This window comes from Anser anser (assembly GCF_964211835.1).
Source record: "Anser anser genome assembly, chromosome: 2".
In the NCBI taxonomy this organism is placed as follows: Eukaryota; Metazoa; Chordata; class Aves; order Anseriformes; family Anatidae; genus Anser; species Anser anser.
The window spans coordinates 161,084,241-161,102,024 of NC_139721.1; the positions used below are offsets into that span (position 1 = coordinate 161,084,241).

At 45.4% G+C, this 17,784-nt stretch overlaps 1 protein-coding gene across 12 annotated transcripts in view; it reads right to left on the reverse strand.

Moving 5' to 3' along the window:
* SNAP47 (synaptosome associated protein 47) overlaps positions 1 to 17,784 on the reverse strand; it is a 28,905-nt gene that overhangs the window by 10,572 nt on the left and 549 nt on the right. For 2 of the 12 annotated variants that reach the window (XM_083824718.1, XM_083824720.1), the window contains exons 1-4: positions 17,735 to 17,776; positions 10,868 to 11,423; positions 5,887 to 6,371; positions 2,266 to 2,396 (exon numbers count right to left, since the gene is read on the reverse strand). In XM_083824718.1, coding sequence (XP_083680844.1) covers positions 2,266 to 2,396; positions 5,887 to 6,371; positions 10,868 to 11,364 — 1,113 coding nt within the window. In that variant the 5' untranslated portion in view covers positions 11,365 to 11,423; positions 17,735 to 17,776. Of the gene's footprint in view, positions 1 to 2,265; positions 2,397 to 5,886; positions 6,372 to 10,867; positions 11,424 to 13,286; positions 13,441 to 14,615; positions 14,938 to 15,571; positions 17,182 to 17,734; positions 17,777 to 17,784 lie in introns of those variants that run through there. The other 10 variants (XM_083824727.1, XM_083824728.1, XM_083824717.1 and 7 more) reach the window with 9 other exon arrangements.

Genomic DNA, 17,784 nt, shown 5'->3' on the forward strand with positions numbered 1-17,784 from the left:
ACACCTTTCAACTCCACATTTACCAGCGGGCACCCAGCCCTTCGATCCTGTGTCTCTTCTCTTCTACATCCTTCCACTTCTCTTCTAAGCCTCCCCACAGAGTTATTTGACTCTGCTTTGAGCTCCAGAGCACTGAGAAAAAGCAGCGTTCGGAGAACTCCTGGGAACAGCTAGGGAGAAACGCCAGGCTGTACCAGTTGAGAGGCTTCGCTCCCCGTTCACATCACTTGTTGGAGGATGCTGAGCTCCCCTGTCCTACGTTTCCTCTGATTCTCTACTCACAGCCAACCGCTTTGATAATATCAAGAATTGACCACGGCTGTTTGCTGTTCAGCTGTTCCGAACTGGCTCCGGGGAAGCAATTCCTAGAAAGCCTTTTTTTGTTGTTATTATTATAAGATACAACAAACTGTGGCTCTTCAAGGGTATCACGCTACCAATAACCCTTAATGCAGTATTCAGCTTTTTTGGGTCTGGCTGCAAATCAAGATTTATAGTGGTGAAAAGCTGACATTTAAGCGAGGAACAACTAGCCTTTCTGAATACCTAATAGCTGTGCAAAGCAACGTATGCACGAATAACAGATTGCTGATATTTCTACAACTATGATTAAAAAATACTCTCCCTCAAGATCCTCCAAAAGGTCAACACTGCTTCAGAAAGTGCTGAATTTTTTGATAAAATGACAGATCTTGGTGATAAGCTCTTTAACTGCTCTCCCTTCTCATCTTTTAAAGTGTTAAAAGCCCATTCTGATTTTGAAAAGGTGCAAATTAGATATTTCACTCAAAAGACCTTGCTTCCTTAACCAAAATATAACCAAATTTCAGTCTAAAAGGGTACATTTATATGGTGATTTCTAGTAAGGAAAAGAAACAGCAGTTTAATACATATTAGTGCATGTACTTTAAAATTATTAATGACTGCAATGATGATTAAAAAGGTCTGATTCTCAGGGAACAGGTGCTCAGTAATTACTGGAAAAAAATCAGGCCAACTCATAGGCTGTCAATTTGGCATTCAGACCCTCTCCCCACCCTTCCCAACCCAGAATTTTACCCCAAATCATTAACTGGTTTAAAAAATTCTTGGCTTGGTGTAGTATAAATAAATACCAGAATTGTCTCTTGGGCTCTAGTTAATCCTGAAGTGTTTTGTTTCAAGTAACACTGGCCATCTAACACTGCTTCTAGTCCACTATCCAGCACTGAGAATTTCTGCAGAAATCCCGTTTTTCTTAAGTTAAACCCTCACTTACCCAGCTATATTTTGGGTTACTGTTCGTAAATATACTTTTCGTGCAAGGAGTTTTATTTTTGAGTCACTTAATTCACTGCTATGTGCTTGTGACTCTCAAATGCACTCAGCTGACAACGTGCTGTAGTCTAATTCCCAACTACAACATAAAAGAAGGGGTCTGGAAAGCTGCAGGCTTGGCTAAGAGGCAACAGACTTCGCAAAAACTTCACGTGATGCTATGATCAAACTACAGATGGAACATAAACGAGAATTAGATGTTAAGGAAAAAAAATAATTAAGGATAAAGTTTAACCTTCAACCAATCCTGATGTGTCTATGATCACAAGTAAACCTGCTGTAACCAAAAACCTACCAACACCACGTTCCTTTGCTTTTACAGTTCATGTTTCAAATCAAGCATGTCCTACAAAGAGGAATTCCACACAAAACGGGTTCTGAACATCAGTTACGAAAGAAATTCCTTAAAGAGCCACGATATCAGACTGGATTACTTTAAAACAGATTCTAGCAGAAGCTCCAACCTATTTCCCCTTCTCTACCCTGCTGGGCTGCACACTTGTTTCTTAACTACAGGTTCTCTCTGGGCATTTATAAAACACTGCTCAGGCTTGTGGGTGTTTCTGAAACAGAACTGCTGTTTCTTACTAAAAGGAGTAAAATAGCATAGGAGAAACACAGAAAAAGATAAAAAATGATCTAATTGTTAAGCTTCTTACTCTCCAGATAAAGCAGGTTAAATGTAAGGATTTCCCTTGGATTACAGCCCTATCATCTAATATATTTTGCTGATAATCCCCAATTTGTCCAAAATAGTTAAAAACAAATGGAAAGTTATCAGTGTGTTTTAACCAAAGGCTTGATGGACATTTTTTCTTTTAATTTTAGCAAGAGATGTGTGTTTGTTTTTCAAGGACAACGACTACGTTTCTGATGAAGTAAGAACACGCACGTCAGCAAGGACAAGGAGGGAGAGAAACAACTCTTATGGAAGTTCTCAGCTTATACCTGTTTAAGCTCTTTCGCCTCTTCCTGGGAAACCTTCTCTTGTTTCTGCAGCTGAACCTGGTCGTTGTCCGTCCCTTCTCTGCCTCCCGCCGGCGAGCTGGGCTGCACCACTCCTCCCAGGAGTCCCGTGGCTGCAAGAGAAATTCCCGTGGTCAAAGACTGCCATCTCCTGTAGCAGCGGGGAGGAGTGCTGGGATCCAGCAGGCTGACCTGTGCTTTGCTCCACAGCAGTTTGCTAGAGGACAAACGCTCGCAGAAAAAGCCAGGTTCAACCTTGAAACTCTTCTAGAAAGGGTTTGAGCCATTCTGTACGGTGCCAAACTGGAGGTGACCACACTACTGAGACACTCTTAAAGGCAGCACCTGGGGAACGGGCTCATGGGGGGCTGTGGGCACGCATCTGCACAGACAGCAAGCAGCAAGGTCCTCCCAGCCAGATAAACAAGGAATCTCCCCCGATACTGCTTCTTCCCTTTAATCTTTTTTAATTGAAGACCTTAAAAGTGATGTATCACAGACAGAGTCCAAGAATCTAGTCGGTGAACCGTGGAAACAGAAGGGTGACGCTGACACTACCCCAGCCGAGCGCAATCCCTGGCGTACGTAAGATGTCCCCTGCTCTTTATTTAAAGCAGCAGCCCTTATTGCAGTATCTGATACTACCTTGCTGCGAGGCAAGGTTGTTATTTCTGCTGCAGCTGGGTCCTAAAAACCCGAGACACGCGTCTCAGCTCCTAGAGGCGCTGCAAACCTCCCCGAAGCGCTCCCACTTAAAGAGAAGGAAGGAGGCAAACACTACCACTGCCGCCTGCCAGCAGCCAGGGCAGGACACCGATGGCAGCTCCTGGGGACAGAAAAGCAGCTCTTGGGGACAGAAAAGCACATCAGAGGCCAGAGCTCATCGCCACGTCGAAGGGCTGGTGCCCAGCTGGCTGGCAGCGAACACCCATCCGCTCGGGGCGGCGCTGCTTGTCCGTGAAAACGGAGACAAAGCTGAACCCAGAGCAGCAAACCTGAAATCCCTCTTAAGTAGTTACTGAGAACTGGTAATCCCCGGAATTATTCGGTTATCAGGCTGAGAGTCGCTGGACTCAGACACCATCAGGGTTTAAGACAAGCAAGGCATTCACTGTACCAGTGCTACAGTGAAGGGCTGAGAAACAGGCACCGAAAACTGCTGCTTATGGTCAATTCCTGCCGTGGTATCCCTCCAAGGGGGAAGTGGGGAGAGGGTGACAGACCTCCCCGTGGCAGCGAACAGCCAGACAAGATTCTTCATGTTTCTTATCAGCCAAGTGTCACCGCACACTAATTGTTTCATTAAAGCCAAGAAATCCATCCGTTTCACCCCCATTCATCTCCCCGAGGACAAGAACAGGAGGGGGACGTAACAAAAGCACACAGAAAGAACGGGGCAGGGGATCTGGCATTTCTCAGCAATTTTCTAGCGAAAAAGAAAATTAAGTAAGAGGCAGAAACATTTAAGAAGCAATTCTGTTTAGCTTTGTTACGCCCAGTTGAACTGCAGGACCCGCTGCCTCCACGGGAAGATGAGAAACGACGAAACCCCTGAACAAAGTGCAGGGAAAAATCTGCAGCCTTGGAAGGGATAAAAAGCTGCGAATACCAGTCTCCAGCTATAGGATTAAGACAGCACTGCCCGAGATCGTTACACTGCTAACACACTGTAGGATTTCTTTGCACGTTTTAATCTAGGGTAGCTGTTATCAGCCGTTATTGGCTCGGAAAGTGCTGGACTTAATCCAGCACAGAAGAGTCTCTGTTACAAAACGAACCTTGCTGCCCTGTCTTCGGCATTTAAACACTCCACGCAGCTTGGTCCAAAAATAAAGAAAGTCAGAAAAGACATGCAAAGCAGCTAAAAATAGTTTGAGATAACCTAGTGCGTATAAAACACTTTGCAAATTCCCCTTCTATGTGAAATCAAGCCCGAACTCTTAGGAATGACAGAGTTTTGTTGCACTTTTTTTTTTTATATAAATGTGCAATACACACAACTTGAAGGCAGGACTTGTATAAACAGCCAGGATCCAGATGAGACTCTGACAGTCGTGGAAACGTCCACGTCTCTGTGCTGCTGAGAGCAGAGAAGGCTTTGAGCCAGTTTGGTGAGCCAGAGGTAGCTCTGCTGCGAGGACGCATCTGAGAGGCTCTGAATCAACAGGAGCTATCTGACAACACACATTTTGTGTGTGCACAGAGACATGCCTGCATAAGACACGGCCTTTTCTCCCCCGAAGCTTTTAGCAAAAAGAAAAGTTAGTAAAAAAAAAAAATATCAGTATTTCCACCATGTGAGCAGCCACAGAAAAAAAGAAAATAGCAGAGGGTAAAAGCCAGTCCTCGACTGCCATCTTGCGACAGCAGGCGGGCAGCGGCAGTCTCCAGGGGAGGAACAAACAAGGGTTTTGGTGGAGCTGCAGAAGTCAGGATTTCCATAGCCTCCAGTTTTCTTTCCTGACATTTCCAAATTAAACAGTCCAAATGCAGGTGGGGGTAGGAGAGCAATATCCTTGAGTCACTGACTCAGATGCAAACAGAGCAGAGCAGCGGGGAAATTAAGCACAGTAGGGCTGTATAACCAATTATTTTATGTAACCAGCCCTAAGACCATCAGGAACTGAACGCCAATTTGCTGGAATAACTCCGTGCTTAAGAAACCAGCAGGTTGTTTTTCCTCTAAGTTGTTGTGCTGACATTTTAGTGCCAGATGCCCAAAGACTGACTTCCTTCAAAATTAACAAGCTTTTCCAAGCTATGGCCCTTGAAACTCGACGAGAAGAGAACATTATCCTCCCTCCTGAAATCCAGTTTCAGCTTTGTGCATGCAATTAGCTTCATCTATTGTTTTACTGTATCATTTTTCTACTCTTTTTTAACATACTGGGAAGAAATCCATCCACTGATTTCCTCTTTGGTCACTGACAATTAGGGAGAAAAAGGATTCAGGCACGTTAACAGAAATAAATTCCTAATAGACAGCTCTCCAAGTGAATGCAGGTTTGGATTACAAAAATGAACAAAAACCACAGCCCTGCCCAGAATTTTAGAAGCATTAGTAGCTGTAAGGATTTTCATTCTTATTGTTGTGAAGGGCTTTCGGTCCCTGCGGTGTTTTTCAAAACCACTAAACTATGCATTCACCTCATCTGAAATCTAAAAATCTCCTAAATCCGAACACCTGAAGGTCTTGAATAAAAATTCCATTTTTTATTAAGTGAAAATTAACCTGATGTTTATCTCACGTGTTATTTAAAAACTTTCTGGACTTCACGTTTGTTTGAAACTTTCTACACTTAACTCAACAATGGGTTTTATATAAGGGATGCTTCCAACTAAAAACTGCCAAGGGAAAAATAGCAGTGAAGGAGGACTCAGAAGTGTGCAGTCAGATAAGAATAAATTCCTGACGGCCCTTCCCACAGAGTGGTACAGTTCTGTACTGGTGACCACTGGAAAAAGAAGGTCACAGGGTAAAACACAGTCCAGGAGAGGACTCTCCTTACAAACACTGTATCCTACTCCAAGCTCAAAACCCACTTGGAAACTTTGGGAAATGGCATTCCTGTTTATGGATAGCTCATTTTGTCTGTCACATACCTGCTTGCCAAATGGAGGTGCCCAAATCTACCTGAGGAGACTTCCTGGCACCGACAAATCCTAGGGCGTCTTCTAAAAACTGTATCTTCTTGCTGAACTGCATCTCCAAGACGGGGATTGCTTCTGGCATCTTTGCTGACAGGAGCCTGTACGAGGTGTCAGGCTTGCCAATAAACCTCTGACGGACGCTGATTTCATACGGCGTGTGAACTTTGATATCGTCCACGTCCTTTGACTCAAACCGGTGAATGACCTGAGAATTGCAGTCACTGATTTCCAGGCCAGAAGCGAAGAGCGTGAGTTTTCCTGGCTTGACATTTGAGTCTGTTCTGTGGGTGATAATAACTGGAATTCTAATTATGATTCCTTCCTGGTTCTTTGAATCGGAAACTGTGGCAGTTTCCTTTGGCTTGGCTTCCAATGGTGCTTTCCAGAGCTTGCTGCTAAATGGCCACCAAGAAGGAGACTCGAGCTCCGTCAACAACCTAGCGGAGAGAAGTTTAGAAGTTAGAAGGGAGGGAACCCATCAGAAGGTTGTGCTGCCCCACCAGCTCAGAGCAAGTTACCACAGATTAAGCATTTAATAGTGATTCCAGCCCTCCGCTGCTTCTCAATCCTTTACACAGCTCACCAGGATCCAGCCATTTTAAAAACCAGCTTTCCTTCGTTTGCTAACTCGTTGGAAAGCAGTCCCAAAATCTCACCTTTTGGATGCGAGCAATCTGACGTCTCAGTGGGTTTATTCATGCCCATTTACCACCCTTTGTTCTTCAGCTACCATTGCCTTGTGGCTCAGCATTTCTGTACTTGAGCATCACTACTGCTGCCTTTTTCTGCTCCTCCCTAGCTCAGCCCCATAGGCTGAGGCCACCTCTTGCTTTGCCCTCGTTCCCATTGCTGTTAAAACATGATGAGTGCAAGGTTCATGCTGACATGCCCAGCAGAGGCTGCCCAGAGTCTGCCTCCCCACCAGGGCTGGCTCAACAGCTGCAGGCAAGAAGGACAACGCATGTGGTTTGCATACAGCTAGAAACAAGAGTCAAGGAGCTGCTGGACACGACCCTTCTGTTGTATTTTCTATCCCCAGAGCCTGTTCCCCCTTTTTGGGGTCCTCTCCCCAGGACCAACATCACAGATCTCACCGGGCGTAAGCCTCACACGTACTCTTTCCACTGAAAACGAAAGGTGGTGGATTTGCTTTGATTTCCCACGTGCTGTGCTGCCTGCTTGTCAGCATCCCCCTCCACATCTGGGCAAATGTTAGAGTCAGCATCTACAACACTCACCTCCTGCCCCTCACCTTCTAACGACGCCAACCGTGTGTAACAATGCACTGAATGAAACACTGCCACCTTACTGATGTTACAGAAGATTATTTACCAACATAAAGCCTAGAAAAGCCAGCCTTATCAAACTGAAATACAAAGTATTTTTGCTTCCCTACTATCTTGGAGAGCCAGCTGTATTTAATTTGCTTTAAGTTCGCTCTAGAAAGGTACTGCCTGATAAAATATGCGTCGCAGCAGGGCTGCTCTCAAGATACTTTTCGTAATGATTTATTTTCCAGGAGAGAATCAGAGCAGTTCTGCAGAAGACTCTGCAATTTTAAAATCCTGTTTAATTTGGCTGTAAACACAGTCTAATCTGAAAAAGGAAGCTCTAACCGAACACTTCGTTTACGAGCCATCAAAGCTACGCACCGGCTTCAGAACAGACCTACTTAAAGAAAGCCATCTGCTGGGAAAAGCAGAAAAAGTCACACTGGGAGTAAACCACTGAATTCACAGACAACGGAGGCAGAATGAATTGTTCCAAGAGCACACTCCCAGCTACAGCCGGACCTCAGATATTTAGGAGACAGCACACGAGATGAGTAATGGGTCTGGGAGCCTCTGCTGCCCTCTGACACTGCCGTGACACTCCTTTAAAAGAAAAAAAAAAAGACAACCCAAACGAGACATAACCAAGTTCTACAATAACAGATTCTGAATGGACAACAGTATCACAGATTTAGGGCTGAATCCTGAAATTATAAGGTTCAACTTAAGTTCAGCACAGAGAAGAACTGCAAAAAAACTCAAAGCTATGCTAGCACACACCATCTTCCAAATTAAGAGCCACGCTTCAACTCACCTGTTGTACATAAACAGCAACAACTGACCTGGTATCACTCCCACAAAGTGGGTTTTCTGTCCTCCTGGCATACAAAAGAGTTACAACAAGGCACTTCAGGGCAACGACAGCTTATGCCTGTGTCTTAACGTGTGAAAAGTCATTAAATCCCTAACACAGTATGCGTTCACTTCATCACAAAAAGCATGTGCCTTCACTTACTGAAAAGCAGCTGCAGTGTGACAAACCTAAAGCTCTGTTTACACTGTGGTAGCTTATTCCTGATAGGTTTTTAGCCTTCATTTTTAAACACTTTCTCCCTTCACCCTCCCCTCTTTCCCAAGGGGCTGACATCCTGGCTGTGCAACGTCTGATTTACAGTCAAGATTTTTCGGTTGTGCAGCCCTAACAAAAGCTCCAGCCAAGTTCTCTGCCCTTCCACGGAGGAGTCACCCCTCTGTATCAACAAACTATACGATCAGTCCTCATATACAAATGCAAGTTTGCAACCAGAGCACCTTGTCCTCGAATAGTAATATATCTAAATGGAGCCAGTAAATCTGATTTTTTGTTTATTTTTGGGTTTTGAACATCTGCTAGCATGTCAGACTCAGCCCTGCTTATCTGCACACGGTTCCACTGAAAGCAGCTGTATATACCCAGGCATACACAAGAACAGATTTAATAATCTAAAAAAGCCCACACGTACAGGCAAGATAAAGTTAACCAAAAACTTTTAAACATATGAAAACAGATAGAGGAGCCTGGTTCTTTTTAGAAGAGACACCACCACCACACTGCTGTCGCTCACGACCTTGGATTAACACACCGAAGTCCGGTCCCTTTGCTCACCAGTCTGCCTGCACGAGATCTGCTGCACATGCCAAATGGTCCTGAATTATATTTTCCATGTAGTTATTTCTCAGCAAGTTTCTAAAGTAAGCAAGAATTGGAGACACAAGAGACATCAGCGTATTTACCTATGTTAATAGCCTGAATTAACCAACATGTAACAACGAAGTGGGCTTTGTCAGTGCTCCTCTCCATCTTCTACGTCGTTAGGAAAAAAACTCCGTACACAAACTGTGTTAGAAACAAGAGCTAGAACTCCCTAAAAAGCAGACGGCAAGCAAAACAGTTTGCCTAGTGGCTGTGTTTCAGCCTGTGAGCAAACTGGCTAAGCTCTGCAAGCTACAGATAAAATAGAATCTCAGCTAGCATTTGGTCAAGGTCTTTATTTTTTCATTTTTAAATCAAAGCATCTAGCTCTTCAGATCCATAAGGTCAGATAATACCTCTCAGTGCATCCTAACCCCAAACAAAACCCTCTTCCAAAAACAATGAGCAGGTATTTATTTTCCTGGTCTTTGTTTATTGCTGCAGAACTTTAAAAGCTACTGCTGAAGCTTTCTGTTATCTTGGCTTTTCATCAAAGGGCACGGAGAACATCACCACAATCACTGTGAAATCCACTTTCTTTTAGACATGATAGCCTTCTAAAAACAGATGCTTCTTCCAAGAACAACTAGTTTGAGCTTTATTGCGTTTGTTTCTTTCTGCACGTGTCAGAGCTTCCACTCGTAGCTACCTATCTTCAAATGTAACACTACTACTCTCAACCTGGCTGTTTTGGACTGCTATTGAATCCAATTTGCAACATACAGAATAAAAAGGAGAGTAAATCACTTTGAATGGGAATCACTAAAGTCAAAATAATACTCTGAGATGCCAACCACTCACTATCCACAATGAGTTCTGCGACAGCTAAAGATACTCATCAAAAACGTTCTCCATATCAACTTCTGTTGCCTAAATGAATCATTTAAGCCAGTGCTCTCAAAAATCAGCCCCTATGTGTCTAATTGAGATGGCCACAAACAGTCTGGTACTGTCTGGCCCTGCCTGACTCTCCAGGTCTCTCATCAGCACACTCTGGAGTTTATTCAGTGTTACAAAGCACAGTCCCTTTGTCCCCTCAAAAACATATTTTTGACCACCTGGACCTAAAGGCAGGAAGCATTCTATGCAGTGTTAAAAGCAGTATGATTTTACAACGCACATAAGAAGCACTGTTTCTCCAGCCGTTTCCCTGGATATATCTGCAGCACAGACCCAATTCTCACTGCTGGGCAGCAAATTCTTGGGAAACGGGCAAATACAAAGCCCTGAACCACACACACTTTGTACGCAAAAAGCAGCCTCAAAAGTTGACTTGTATGAACAGAAGTAGTTGTAAAAAAATCTACCTAAAATAAAGAATATTTTGGGGTTGTCTCCTGATAACTCTAAGAAAGTGTTTCCGAGTCAGCAGCCCACCTGCTGCACTCAACATTTCCTTTGAAAAGAGCCAGAAAAGCAGAGCTGTGGCTGTGTTTGCTGTGGAGCAGCAAAGCAGGCTGGTCCACGACTGGCAAAATGAACCGAACTTTGAATATTTTTCATTTATGCATATTCTAGGACATTGATAAAAATGTGAATTCTATAACATGTCTTTTAGCAGGCGCATTAATTTGCACCCTTCCCCTAGCTAGTCTATTTTCTCAAAACTTACAGGATATTCATCTTCTGGGGATCTCTACCAGTTTCTGCCAATTGTAGCTGAAACTCAGAAGGGCTTGAAAAGTTATCTGAAGGACAGAGGACAGGTACATACACACACAAAAAAAATCCCCAGGGAAAAAAAATGCTATGTTTCTGTATCCATCCCTCCTGTGCAACGAGAACTAGATCCATGGAGACCATCACGGGCTTGAACTTTCGCTGCAATTTAACAGTTCGGTTTCCTGAAGATGTCTGTGGATCTCTCATGATTTCTAGGCACAAAATCCCACAACTACTGCTTAGCTCAAAAGATGCTATGGTACCGTACCTGTCTGCTACATCCATATCCCCTTCGATCTTGTTGAGCCCCCTCATGATGTTATCGAACTGCTCGCCCTGGTAATGCAGCACTTTTGCGGTGTCCTCCAGCCGTTTCTGCGATCCCGTCAATAACCCCGTCAGCTCCTTTCCCTTCGTTGTCTGCAAAGCTGCTGCTTCTGCCCCCGCACCTTGGCTCGACAGCAACTGCTCCCTCCAGAAGTGCTCGAGGATGTTAAACACCACATTCCTGCTAGGCTGCAGGGAACTGAACCAGTGCTTGGTGTTCTTCTCCAGGATGGTCAGAGAGCTGAAGATTAAATTTGAAGACTCCTTCTTGATCTCACTGATGCTGGAAAGATGGAAGTTGACCAACAGCTCCCCGGTCTTGTCAGCTGTAAATTTGATCGCGACAGGAGTCAGGGAGAGCCTGCCAGAGACCCATTGTTTGTTGGTGTCCAAGTAGTAGGAACAAGGCCAGCTATGGATATTTATGTCTTCGTTCATCAGCTCGCCGTTCAGAGCCTCCTCCACAAGAGCAACGCTTTCAAAGCCAGAAGGAGAAACTAGAGAGAGAGAAAAAAAAATAAGCAACAAGCCTTAAAAACAGGCAGTACTTTCACTGTATCCTCCTAGATACGTACACAAGACAGATTTGCAAATACCTGCAGGTGCTTTACAAAATTTGGTTACCATCTGTCTCCCTCAGAAAGACTCACCCTGCCTGACAGGGCTGTCAGTACTGCTGTCCCCTCCACAACAGCGCTGCCTCCCCTTCTTACAACGCTCTCATCACGGTTCAGTACACGATATACAACAGCAGATATATAACAGCACCCACTTCAACTGCCCCTGCGTTAACACATTGGATATTTAACACCTGAGGTGCTCTAAGCATTCCTTGCAGGGCAGGTGCTTTGTAACTAGATTATGGACATGCCTTTGTGTAGAGAAGAACCAACCAAAACCAGGAATACACCAAGTTCTCACTAACTTTTTTCAAGTCTTTCGCTTTCCAATAAAAAGGGGCATGCAATCATGGAAAGAGCTTTCTATTCCCCACCTCATCATCTAAGCAACTGCCCACAGACCAACACGTCCTGAAGAAAGTCCTGAAGGTACCAAAACACAAGGTCACCAGCACGTACCCAAACCACACACATTAAACAACTGCTCCTTTCCCTTCCATATACCGACATCCAGGTATGTAACAAAACCACCCAGGACGTCCATCCTGCGTATTCAACAGCGCAAATGAAACCACAAATCACCACTGACCAGAACTCACGATCATTAAGGAGCAGAAATACCCAGTGATGCTGCTGGGAAAGCCCTGACGGACCCAAAGGGAAGCCAGGATGAAAAAGATGCCATAAAGGTACAGGAAGAGGTGTACAGCTTGCTGGAAGAGGTGTACAAGCACAGAGCATGCTCACCAGCATCTGGGATTCCAACAGAAACACATGGAGCCATCACGTGCCCAAGGCCTGTTCTCAAGTTTGGAAAGGTAAATTCAACGAGACATCTGGTCCTGCACCTCCGTCCCTACTCCCAAAGCCATTTCTTACACCCAGAGGGCCAGTCGGTGTCCAGCTCCAGAGTATGTTCAGCAGGAGCATTACAGAGCAATCACCTTCCACAACCTAACTCCTTGCGAGCAGCCGGTAAGTAATTAGTGATTTCATTACTCGCTTACTCATCATCTTCAAGACCTTTGATGCATTGCAGTGTTAATTTGCAGATTAGTGCCACAGCATTATCACGAGGTGTTCAGGCACAATAAATGAAGAGTTAAACCTCTACCACAAAGCCCCAGTCAGATTGATACTGAGACTCATTACACCTTCTGATTTTGTTACTATCTGTTCCCCTTAAAAAGGGTGAAGAAATCCTAATGCAAACAAAAACTATCAGACCTTTTCCTCAAGTAGTACTGGTATGAGCTCCTGCAGCACACGCTTGAAATCTGCTCACACTTTCAGGTCGCTGCCTCATTAATAACCCTTAAATAGAGCTTCCTCACTCTAAGCCCAGTTCCAGTTTAAGACTTTGCTATTACGGAGGTAGGGTTTACTCACTGCAATGCCATATTCCCCAAAATCCTTCCTTTTCAAACCTTATTTCCATGGCAATGAGTTTCATCAAGGCATATGGAAAAAAAAAAATCTATGCGGAATTCAGACATAAGCTTACACATTGGCTGTGGCTTACAATGAAAATGCTCGATCTGTTCAGGACTAATAAAACTACAATCCTAGCAAGCGACAAGACTTCTCGCTGTGATGTGAGCCAAACAGTGAGAAAAAGTCCACAGAAAATTGATTTAGAGAAGTAGCTACAGCCAGAAATCAATGACAGGTTTTAAGAAATACAGTTTCTGTATCAATTGTTTACTGAATAATTCCATAATTTGGAGGAAAAGCTAAAACCTCTGGCCTCAATTCTTCCATCTAGGAAAGAAGGTAACTCCTCTAATGCAGTGAGGTTTGATCGAACAGATCTCGTGAAGAGCTTTTCTTTCCCTCCAAGGCTGGGCTTTGTGAGCAGCCAACGATCGTAATTTCTATTTAGGGATTATTCTTTCTGCAATACAGAACAACAACAACACAGTCATTCACAAGGAAACAGAAAAGAAAAATACCTGAACGATCAGCCAAACCTGACTACAAAGAACCACCCATCAGGAGCAGGGCTCCAGAACAGCCATAAATTGAACTGGAAAAACCTAAGTTAGGTTAGTACTGAAATCAGCACCAGGTAAAACTAAATCACGGTGTTGGAGCCTTGTTAGTTAGGAATTACAAATCTAGAGGTTTAACTGCTTGAAGCTGCCTAGGTTTCGACACTGATGTTTTCCTTCTATAAAAACACTTGGGAGAGGTATTACTGTCTCCCTCCCTCACATTACGTACTCAAAGGTTTTAAATTGCCACCCATTTAGCATGTTTTAAGACGTGTACACAGAGTATTTGAGACACATGTACAGTCACACAAGAGTATTTGAGAGAGAGATCTCTCTCAGAACTACCAGGAAAAGTGATACGATAGCAAACAAAAAATAAACCAAAGCAAACATCTTGTATTACAACTCCTCATACCCTACACATACTGCAAAGGCACTGAAGGAGCTCCCATCAGACCCAGGGTAAAACAAACAAAAAATCAGCAGCCTCCCAGGCTATCAAGAGTGCATCATGTTCGGGACCAACCCTGACACCACCCCTACCACATCAGCATGCAACCGTTTGCTGCTTACACCTCTTTCAGCAAAATGTCCGAAATAGCCACACGCTGCTCACAAGCTGTTTCCCTGAGGTGTTATTTTATAAATAATGGTGAAACGGAGACACTGAAAGATTACAAGTTCTGCAGAGGATCACAAGGGAAACCTGGAAGCGAACGCAGGTTGCTCAACGCTCACTGCTGGGACAGGCACGGAGGAACAAAATGTCATCTGAAAAACAACTCCCAGACCTTGCTACCAGTAACAGCCACCCTAAATAAGGCACAAACGTACTATGGAGGCAGGGAGAATGGTAAACAAGCAAACGACCCTTGAAGTTCCGTAAAATCTCAGCCTAGAGCCTCTTCTCACAGGCTATGAGTTCACAAACCGCCCTGTACAGACAGCATTTTCTCTCGAGCCTGCTCATTACCAGAAATAGATAATAATAGGTAATAATAAATATCAGCAACTGATGCCGTCCCACGACTGTGCCATACTAACACGCTCCTTACCCATACCACAGGCTCCTTACCTCTATCTGTAGACGCAGAACTCTCAGGCAGCCTCGTGGGAGCTGCCATCTGGACAGAACCATCCATCTCTACATAGATTTTTTTCCCCGTGTATTTCTCTTCAAAGTCCAGGAGAGCAGGTGAAAATAAAAACGGAGCTAAAGCAAAAATCCTGCTATGCCCGTTACCAGAAACGCCAAAAAACCAGCAGCATATAATCAACAGAGGAGGTATGATTACCCCTGGATCTGAGAGAGTAAAAAAAGCTGTCTCAGCCCAGGGGAAGAAACGAAGCAGTCACTTGACCCATGTAGTTACACGTGTGCATGCCCTGGGTCATATGGCTTTTGACTCACCTGAGAGCTCACGGGCTTGGCCTGACAGTCAGCTTCTTTCTGTGCTCGAGGGCAAAATGCCCGAGCAAGAACCTATTTGGTAATCAAGCCCCTTCACTGTTCCAGCACGTTTTTCCTCAATATAATGGTTTAACTAGCATTGGATCTGCAAGACCTCCCCCCAGGACAAAAACGTTTAAACATGCACTTCACTTACGCAATGTGAGAATGATTTTATTCAGTGACAAAAACACAAGACATCAATGGTACAGAACGCAGCTACTGTTGAAGAGCTTTCAACAGCATACTATAATTTAACACAAAACTTCAAGGAGCCTGCTTTTAACACTAGTAAAATTCCTCAGGTGTTTAACACAAAGAAATGGTCACGAGCACCTGAATTTAGCTGGAAAAAGGCATCAGGTCTGTGCTTTACCTGTGACACTCACACTGTGCCTTTTATCTCTCCAATGGGTACTGACCTGTGACCATGTTTTCTGAGTTACCAAAAAATACCATTAACCTATTGTTTTTGTAACTCCGCTCTCTTGAGCTAGTATTAGGGAAACTTCTCTTCGGTCTCTACTAGCAGCATCTTCCCTTTTACGAAGAACACTTGGCCTCTGCTTCCCTCTGCTTACCTTGCACCTACACGGAGGACACCTCATTATACTTGAGATTCAGCATCTTGCTGCTCCCCATTCTATTCCTTCTAAAACAGGTCTAGAAACTCCTTAGCGACAAGACGTGGTATTCACTGCTCTGTAAAACACACTGAAACAAAAGCCTCAAAAGACACCTTCCAGTATTCCCACCCAGAAAAGCAACAATGAACAGATGTAAACAAGTCATTTATATTACCATGAAAATGACTCAGATGGCAGGAAACAAACAGCTTTAAATTACTTGTAAATACAGCCAGGAACAGGTTCATAAGGGTTACAGCGCTTGAACTGCTTGCTGTGCGTGCAGTGGAATACGAGGAGCCACCCAAAATGATTTCTCAATGAATTCCTTCATTTTGCCCACATTTTTGTCCACACCGCAGATAACACAGGCAGTCTCACCCAGCCCAGGCTCCCCAACATCAACAAACGATTCACGTTCCGCTCTACTCTGCAAATCAGCTTTTTTTTGTGGAAGGAGGAACAACCCAACATTTGTCTCCTTGACACAGCAGCACAACAGCCAGCAAGAACTAGGCTTGGCAGCAAAGAAACGTGGATTATATTTCTGACAGTGTCACCACAACATTGTGCACGTTCTTTAGCCAACACGTCTCAGTGGCCGGTTCCACAAAAAGAAGGTGACTCACCCCTCTCTTGTGAGGTGCTTTGAGATCACCTAATGAAACGTAAGCATTACTAATTGCCCCAGCTGCGAGGAGATGCTACATACATTGCGAGAAGGCACTGCCAGCTCACCCCTTCACAAGGTGGCTGCCTCAGAGCCTCCAAAACTCAGAGATTCCCCTCACCTGCACTTGCTGATCACCTGCAGAACGTTACTGCACTTGTTTCTAACACACTCTGTTTCTTCTCTGTCCTCCTTCATGGAGAAGGTTTCCACAGGGTCAGCGTCTTTGATGGTTTATTCCCACACGGCACCATCTGGCAAACCATGAGTTTTAACAGCCCTGTGAGCCCAACAACCCTCATAAGAAGAACGTTTACAAGATCTATCCAGCAGCAACTCCTCCTTTTTAACTAAAGGTCTAACACACTGACCCACCAGGCTCCTAACTCTGATTCTCCAAGCGATGCCACAAGACAAAGTGCTTCCAAGTGACCCTCCAAGAAATGCAATGGGCGAAGATTGGTGGCAGCTCTGTGCTACCCGAGGCTGATCTCCTCCCACCTCAAGAGACCAACAGACCCCTACTGAAAAGGGGCATCTGCACTGAGGGGCTCCTCCACATCAATGTTTCCATCCTTCCACGGGAAAGCCATTCTGACCGAACGCCATTTCTCATACAAAGGGGATCTCTGAAAAAGACCGAAGTCCCCCCATACCCTCCCACACCTATTTAACTACAGGACAGCCTCAGTTCACTCCCTTGAACACACAGCAGCCCCTATACCCCCCAGGTTAATACCCACCAGCTTTCCCTTCAATCCCAACCCTGTCTCACCCTCTCCAACCCAAAACACGGCCACATCTCCACCTCCCAAGCCTGGCTGCCCCTCAGGGTCCCTGCCCCATGTGTGGCAAACCCTCCTCTGTCCCATCCTCCTTCCCCTCCCACCCCGCTTGCTCCCTTCTCCTTCCCCACTGCCACCCCCAAGACTCACCCCACGCTGGCACCCACCCTTCCCCCAAAACCATGTCCTTCCCTTCTCCCAGCATAAATCCCCTTTCCACCTCCTCACCCCAAACTCAATGCCATCACCTGCTCCACCTAACCCCCCAAGCACCCCCTGCTGTCCCTAACCCACCCCCCAAACACCCCTTGCTGTCCTTCCTGTCCCTAACCTTCCAGCAGCCCATCCCCGACCCCACAGCACCCCACCTCCTCCCTGGCCATTACCTCAGCCGTGCTCAGCCCCCCTCGCCGCCCCCCAGCCTCACCTCCATAGAGCTGGGGCCACCTCTCCCCCCCTCCAGACACCCCAAAACACCCCCCAGGCCAGCTCCCCTCCCTCACCCCCACCCCAACACCAACCCCCCGCAACCTTCACCCTCTCCCCAGCCTGCATCCCACCCCCCAGCCGCCTCCTTCCCCCAGATTTCCTCGAAATTTCCCCAAATCTCCCCCAGTCCCCCCGGAGCCCCCCCGCCGTGCCCCCTCGCCGCCCCGCACCCACCTCCCTCCCTCCCGGCCCCGCAGCGCCGCTCCGCGCCTGCGCCCGCCGCC